The 8,991-nt window shown below is 33.4% G+C and overlaps 1 protein-coding gene across 3 annotated transcripts in view; it reads left to right on the forward strand.

Annotated features, from left to right (window-relative positions):
- LOC128697289 (palmitoyltransferase ZDHHC3) overlaps positions 1-7,834 on the forward strand; it is a 57,113-nt gene extending 49,279 nt beyond the window's left edge. For all 3 annotated transcript variants that reach the window (XM_070090257.1, XM_070090259.1, XM_070090258.1), the window contains one exon: positions 6,220-7,834. In XM_070090257.1, the coding sequence (XP_069946358.1) occupies positions 6,220-6,309 (90 nt within the window). In that variant the 3' untranslated portion in view covers positions 6,310-7,834. The remainder of the gene's footprint in view (positions 1-6,219) is intronic.
- Positions 7,835-8,991: the final 1,157 nt, after the last annotated feature.

Raw genomic sequence — 8,991 nt, forward strand, 5'->3', positions numbered from 1 at the left:
GTGATTTTCATCTATAAAGGTTTGCAGTTCAACCCACTGTGCACACATTTCCTTAATCTTTGAAGTAGGCACAATGGATTCCACAACTGGCATAGGCTTCTCAGGGTTAGCCCCAAACCCTTCAAAATCTTTCTTAATTTCCATACTAATTCTCACCCTTTTTACCACAGGGTTGGCACTAGAAGCTTTCTTGGGGCCCATGGTCACTTATTTTCCAGAAACAGCACCGAAAACACTGTAATAATACGAAATATTCCGAGTGTATGCTTGGATGTTACCGCGGAGGCTGGCTGGTAAACAATGGGACGGGCGGCACATGTGAGGGCACATTGGACGCGTCTCGGACGAAAATCGGTGAGCGGGTTTTTAATCGGTATGCGCGGCAAAAATTTTGCGATAAAAGTAAGCGGTATGCGGAAAAATCGCTATGTGATGCCATCGTTATGCGGGGGTCCACTGTATTTGTACAATTATTACAGAAAATCTTCTATTTTTTGTTTGAATAAAAATTCAAAATAGAAAGCAAGAGTAGTATCAGAGGGGCCTGGAAACGTGACTGATGAACAAAGAAAATGTTATTTTAGAGCCAGGAATGTCTGCTTTGTTCATTCTGGACCCTATTTTGAAATTGGCATATTTTTTAATTTTCGTGAAATTGGCCAAATTGCCAATTTCTGACCACTTTATTGGGTAGTTGAAATTGGTATATGGGCAGTTTCTTGTACTCAGCCGATAGAACACATGGAGCTCTAAAGAAATAGCTATGAGTTTGGTCGACTGGAACAATGGAATTAGCCGAAAATAGGGCTCAAAATGGGCAAAATCACCGATTCGTAAATATCGCTGAGGTCGCTAACTTTGTGAGAGTGTAATTCCGTAAGTTTTCCATCAAATTTCATACTTTTGGTGTCATTACCGTCGGGAAAAGATTCTCTATCTATTTCATTTTTTTTTTTTTTTTTTTTTTTTTTTTTTTTTTTTTCAAAATTTTTGTGACACCAGGAGATGCCTCAGGATTGGGGGTTGCGGCAGTCAAATGGTTAAATGTTTAAAATATTTAATTATAAAAAAACAGCAATATTAGTACATTGAAAATTTTGATAATATTGGAACCTATCTCATTTAATTACATTATAAGTTGGTCTTGTTTTATGACTTCATTTTACAACCCTGTTTTGCTGGAACCTAACCCTGCCATAAAACGGGTCCTACCTGTATTTGTTTATATGGGTATATTGTTTTTTCAATGATTTTAGACAGCAAAGGCAAATTTAAAATTGTCCTGTAATTATTAACTTCTGCTAGGTAATATATATACATACATACATGCACATGCATGCACAAGTACACACATATACATGCACACATGGAAAATTTAGCCCCTTTCTTAATTTAAAGGTTTGGTTGTTTTATGCTTGAAGTAGAAGTTGCATTTTTTTTTTAAGTTTCACTGTGTAGAGGAAGTTTGGTTTTGGGGCTCTGTTGTACATCTGCACACACATTGTGCCTCTCATGGCTTCTTTTAAGTGGATATACATCACTTACAGAATTACCCTATACTAAGATAGTGGAATATTATGTAACATATACTGTATTTCGTGTAATGCAAACTCATAAGTGGAGAGAAAACCCGTACAGTATCTGCAAATAAACTTGTCTTTCTCTTTATGATTCAGTATACTGAATCCTGTGTGATTGCGTATTCAAAATGTGTGGGTGAGGTATCCATTTCTTGCTACCAGACTGTGACAGCATGCTCATTTTCTTGACAATCTACCTGCCACATTTGTTGCAGTCAAAAAAATGAGAGAGATGAGGAGGGAGGGAGTCCTTATAAATTTTCATAACTGTGTATTGTGGGATACAAGATTATGTCCTGGAGTGATTAGTATTCTAATGAGGAACTGATACGAGCATGATCATTTTTCTCAGTAGCGAACACAGAGATTCGTAATATTGTTACTTGCAGTTTTATCTATTATTTACAATACAATACATACAGTTTTTGTATGGAAAAGAATTTAAATCATGTTATTGTAAAATGTTATAGATTTTGTATAAGATACATAATGTAAATTTGTCAACCGTAAAATATTTGTGAATAATTTAAACCTGAATAATTATTTAACCACATAATTTAATCATTTTTTTCACTTTCACATTAGTCGTTAACATCCAGAGCAGAATTATAATTCTGGATGAACATTACCACATACTGTAATCACCATTAGCACTCATTTTCAGCATAAAACATTGAAGGTTTCTTTCTACACCTATGACTCACCTACAGTACTGTACATGCTCTTCCCACGGTTGTTTAATGCTTACCCTGTTATATAGCTTTCTTATCTATTTAATTTTTTCATTGTTAGAAAATTGATTTTGTTGAAACCTGTGCTTGCTTTCAATACTTACATTACTGAACTTGCTGCATTGACATTCTTTTAACACTGTTCACACTCCCTGTTTACCAGAGCATACAAAAGAGGTATAGAGTGACACTGATAATTAGACATTACTGCATAATTGCAGTGAAAATATATTAACAAATAAATAATACTATACAGAACAGCATAAATACATTTGGATCAGACTTGTTAAAAAATACTGGACCATGCTGCACCAAGCCCCAAAGTGCATTTATAATAATAATAAAAAAACCTGTGCCACCCACTTCTGGTTTGTCTGGGATTTGGTTCCAATTTGTAGAATTTAGATATGTGAAATGTGACTGTGTTACGGAGATAATAATAATAATAATAATAATGACCACGGTTTAACTCTCTGTCTTGTCATATGAGGTCAAGATAATTTCCCTGTGAAATTAATTAACCCTTAAACTGTCCAAACATAGATCTACATCCACGTGCGGGGGCTCCGAACGTAAATCTACTTTTTTTTTACTTGCTTTCAGATGGGGAAAATCAAGTTCGGAGTGCTACGCATGTAAACATAGATCTATGTTTGGACAGTTTAAGGGTTAACCATGAAAAAATTTGTTTTTATTTCAGAATTATTGTGCATACATAAACAATTTAAAATAATCTGAAGGCCCATAGGATGCATAGCATTTTGGGCAAAAGTTAATTTAGTCTTAAAAATCTACATAAGGCTTTCAACATAAGATCTTCATCTTTCCATATCTATTAATAAAATTAATTAATATTTTCTATTGTAAATTGAAAAAATATATTAAATACTTTTTTGATAAATTACGATATATAAAAAGTTTATTTCTGTCAACAAGAGCCTACAAATATTCAAAAAAGTTTACTGTGTATAAATTGTTAGAGCAATTTTTATTTACAATTCATAATATACAGTATTCTAATTTACTTCAAAATTGGCATTCATAAGTAATGTTAATGAAAAGTTTGATTAATTTTAATGCTTTTATTCTGGTTGAAAATTACATCAATGAGAATAATAAAAGAACCATTATTCAGAAATGCCTTGCCAAATATTGCAAGATACTTAGTGTACTGTACTGTATTCTATAATTTTAATACTGTTCTACCAAGTGCTTTTAGGTTTGGTGTGAATTGACCACAGTTATGATATCAAGTTAAATACAATTTACAAGTTTAGCAAAATCCAAGATTATCTTCTTGCATGAGCAAGTGTAAAATGGTAGCCCAAAACTCAGTATAATATTCAAAAAAGTGGTATTTTATTAAAATATACAGTATAACAAATGACATTTAACATTCCATTTAAGTGTTCCAGTAGTGAATCTACTAAACATTTATTACCTTTGAGGAGGGTGCTTTGATTCCATTAAAGGATGCTTGATACAAGGAACTGGAGTTACCCTCCTTTACCTTGGATTAACCTGATTGCCTCTCATTTCCACAGATGCTCTATGACCTCTGCAGGTTTAGTATTTCCCCTTGAAAATAATAGTAAAAATAATAAATATATATCTGCTACACAGTTAATCTCATACAGATACAGGGAAAGGGTAGTGAAGTCCTCACTTTATAAACATGCAAGTTATGAATATCTGCACTTATAAACAAGGTCTGTAAGAATTAATATTCTTTATCAATATCAAGGCCATTTGCCTTGATATTGATGAAGAACTCTTGATCAAAGGAATGGAGTTACACTGACCTTCCTAAGATCAACCTTGATTACTCTGCATTCCTCAGGAACTGTACGATTCTTATGGATATAGCACCTCCTACAAATATGGGAATGACCATCTACAGTTACAAACATGTTTGGTTCATAACCAACGTTTGTACTATACTATTATTTTAAATAATAAATTAGGTTAAGAATTACAAACAATTTGTTCAAAAGTTGGAACACAAATGCATTTCATCTATTAAGTGGGGACTCCCTGGTAAGTTGATTTTGTTGCCCATGCGCATATGTTGCATATTCCCAGAAAAATGTCAGTTTACTTTAAAATAATAGTTGAACCACTGAACAATCTAATGAGCAGATCCTGGAAAAAGTGGCCAATGATTATATTTTATTACCTGTAATGTACAGTATTATTGATGATTTTTTGTGGATAAAATTTTACAATTCAGGTACAGTATGTACTGTGAACTTAAGCATTTCTTTCAATTTTCAGCAGTTCGTCATTTATAATAGGTCAAGATTGGGGAGGACACATATATAGTAATCTGTTTCATTTTTAACCAGAAAGGAATTTACAGTATTCCGTAATGAAAGGCTTATGCAGTAATAAATAATTAGAATTTTCATTTTAAGGATATACTACTTTAGTTATACATTGGTACCTCAGGATACGAACTTAATTCGTTCCAGAAGGCTGTTTGAGTGGCGATATCGAACAAATTTATTCCCATAAGGAATAATGTAAATTAGATTAATCCATTACAGACCCCCAAAAATACACTTACAAAAGCACTTACATAAATACACTTACATAATTGTTCGAGTTTTGAGCTGTTCGTAACCCGAGGTACCACTGTATTTTGAAGCATGTTACTACTACTGCTACTACTTTAGCTCATTTTTAATGCTTTGTTATTATGATGCTAGTTGGTATACTTGGTTTGTCCAGTGAATTCAAACTTTAGATAATTCTCTGTTTTATAGCTATATTCTTCAGTGACACATCTGTAAGTATGTTACTATAGATATTTCCTTGCAAGATGTTTGTGTTTAGTACATTGATGGCTGGCCAACTTTTCCATTTATTTATTATATATAAAGTGGTCTTGATACTATGCACCATGCAAGTTTGGTCAAATGAATACTTTTGCACTCATAATTAATTCATCCATTTGAAACCCTATGGTCATAAGGCATGTCAGTTTAGGTGAGGCATGGACTGAAAGCCAGTTTTGAATGTGATGTAATAAAGCATAAAACCTTATTGTAGTCTTAGTGTGATATGAGCCGCACTGTATATTTCTTTTGTAAAGTACACTTGCCTTGCCTGTTTATTTGTTTCTCGATAGAGTACATACATGTATATATCAACTTCACTCCATTCCCAAGGAAATGAGGTTCATCAGTCTCACTACTAAATAACAGTGCATCAGTTTATCCTCTCCTTATGATGGTTTAGTTACTTTTTAGACACTAGTATTTTTATTGTTGTAAATAACTTAATTTTAATTTATTTCAGTGCATAAACTATGCCTGCGATTAAAAGCAGTTTATTGTACATACCTATTTATACTTGTATTCCAAACTTTCATGAATGTGTGAACAAGCATTATGTGCAAATACTAGTTAAGAACTCAAATAATATTTATGATATCTAATTTTATGCACCTTAAATGAAATTAGCTGACTGCTATGCATATGGAGCTGTAACAAAGAAAATTTAGTAGGCTTTTAAAACTGGTTGAAGTATTTTTATCATGTTGAGAATGTTTTGAAATTTAAACTTATGAGTGTGGACCTCACATTTTGATAGGTGATTCAAAGTTTAAAGGGATGATAATGACAAAGTAGTCTATTTAAAACAGTTATGTATTATTAAATTGTATGATGAATTTGTAAATAAAAAACAATAGTTAAAAGCCTTTAGTTAAAAGCCTTTTACTCTTTAACATGTATTATTTTATTATTGCATATATGTGAACAAATGCTTTTCTTAATTTGTCTTTTACTCACAACTTTGTAGCTCACATGTGGCTATTGTGAGAGGAGTTTGTTGTCATTTTTGCTTCTCATCACATATTTACAAAATCCAAGATCAGTACTATTGTACAGTATTTCTTTTTTCAGATTTGGACCTTCCATGATGCTGATCACCTGTGTCACATTTACATAATTTACAGTGGCCTTCATTTTGACTTCCATTTTGTATTAGGCTAAAAATCTTTCTTAAAATTCTAGTGATGTCATTGGTACAGTATGTGAAAGTAATTTTGTTCAACTGAGCATTCTGGAAACATCACTCATTTTGATAGATCAAACTGACATTAGCTGATTGATATATTGTTCTAAATACTTTAAATCCATGTGGGATTATTAAGAAATGTAGGAATTAGGTATGAAAGTCTGAACTTGATATTGCATATGGGACACAGTCATAAAACTACTAGACTGAATACGTATATTGTTCAACCACTAAGGTTTATGAAAAGGAAGCTGATGTCAAATAACTCAGCTCTTCTAAAAGCATTACATCATTTTTTTTTTTTTTGGGGGGGGGGGACTATTTAGTAGGAATGAGGTCTAAATAATTTCTGTTGTATTTACTGCATTATATCAGGCTTGCAAGAAGAAGGATAAGTATACCTGAAGGTACAGCAAAAAACATGGAAAAAGAGTGCAATTGTTGAACTAAAAAAATCTCATGGGATGCCATTTACAAAGATGGTACTAACATCTATAGAAGTCAATTGCAACTTTTTTTTGACTTGGGTATATAGTAATATTATCTCAAAAAGTACATTGCATAGATGTGAAAACGAGGAAACTGTAGAACTGTACATTATATAACAATTACAATTACAAATGTGGGAGTTTACATAGGTTACAAAGTACTGTATGTATTTAAATTTGCATATACATGTACATTGCATTTTAGCCGTGACTAAAGTTACAATTTTAAAAGATGATTATGTTATGCAAAGTGTGTGTTATATTAATAAAAAATTTCAAACTTATAATAATTTATCGCACCACATGAACAACCATGGTTATAGTGGAAGATTGGTAGCACCAATGGCACTATGGGCTTTATTTTTCAAGGCTTCCCATACAAGCAATGCAGTGACTGTGAACACAGTCACTGCATTGCTACATACATGGAAACCCATGACTCTGTTCCCTCTCACTTCAAAACTTAACATTCCCATAAATCTGTAATCCATTAGATATGCACTTATTTGGTGGAAGGATAGCAGTTCTATATATATATTTCACAAATATGGATATCTTACCCTGCTTAACAATCTCTCAGCACCTCATTGCAGTACCATCCTCAAAAGTGAAAAATTATACTAATTTCTTAATAATTTTTTACCAAATCTAAGCAAAGCACATGCATCAAGCATCTATATACAAAAAATGAATGCAATTGGTCAAATAACCATCAGGAAAAAGTTTATTTATATTGTTGTATATGGAGGTGTCTCATAGCTCGGTTGGGAGCTTGCTCAGCTCATACATTGGGCATGTTTCCTTAAGACACCTGCTGTCCCTGTTCATCTAGCAGCAATTAGGCACCTGGGTGTTAGCCAACAGGTGTGGGTTGCATCCTGGAGACAAAATTAACCCAAGTTGCCCAAAATTCTCTGCATAACCAGGGTCTTTATAGTACATCATTGATGTTAGCTAGGTCTGTATAAGTTGTATCATGTACTTGTAAAAATAAAGATGATTATTATTATTATATGTAGTAATTTTTTGCATGTTCAGAGTTTAATACAGTATATTGGGTAGCTGAATTCATAAAATATTAAAAAGTTGGTTGTAATAAAGCTGAACCTGGTATAAAAGAAAATCAGAGGATCCTACTCTGTCATTTCTCTATTAATTAAATTGGCAAGGCAATATCAGGTCACTGTCAGTGATTGTAAATGATAAAGACTGTAAACTAATACTTTTATTCTATATTTATTTAGAATTAATACAGAAGAGTAACATTCAGACTCGTGATGTAATTCTACAGGGTGTCTTTCCAAAGGTATTTGTATCCCCCTCAAGGGATGTGCACTGATGCTGGTTAAGAAGCTGTATCTGAAGGGTGGGACTCATCTTCCCTTTCTTGGATCAAACCTGAATGTTTCTTGTTCACCAGGCACTATATAGCCACTCTGAGTCACATAGCACACCCATGTACTCGTATATAACCACTGGGGCATGTATGTGTGTGCTTTTCCTGATTAAAATGAATAAATTAAAATCCAATGGTATGTGAGAGTCATGTGTAACTGATTCATAAATGTGTGAGCATAGCTTCCCATGCCCAACAACTATGGAAGGAGGGCCAGAGATTTAATTGCAGTTCAGTGGCATAAAATTTGTCCTCTGACTTCAGCCAATGCTGTTTCCATCAGTTTTGAAGTCCCTGGAAAAATAAAAAAAATGAGGACTCAGCTGTAGATTGCCAGACCGTGAATAGCAGACTGATCAGCTGAGTGTGTGTTGTTGCCCTGAGAATTAGTTAATCCAGGGACCCAGTATTATTACATTCATGGGAAAAGGATGGGGGGGGGATGCTAATCTCATAGGTTTTACAGTGCCTGGGGAAATGTGAAGCATCAGGTTTGATCCAAGGGAATGTCAGGTACAATTCATTTGATCAAGAGTCCATCATCAATGTGAGGGAACCTCCTTTGAGGTGAAAACGACCATAGTTACAAAGTGCAGTATGATGGAATGTAGAGTCATATACATATCTATATTCTTGGACAGCTTATAATTCACTTCGAATTTGAAACAACAAAGAATGCAATGAATATGGTTACAGTGTATATAACAGCAATGAGTTTTGCGCATCACTCTGCTGTGAAAATGCTGACCCCTCTCTAATAAATGGCAGTGCTA

This window comes from Cherax quadricarinatus, chromosome 31, assembly GCF_038502225.1.
Source record: "Cherax quadricarinatus isolate ZL_2023a chromosome 31, ASM3850222v1, whole genome shotgun sequence".
Taxonomy (NCBI): Eukaryota; Metazoa; Arthropoda; class Malacostraca; order Decapoda; family Parastacidae; genus Cherax; species Cherax quadricarinatus.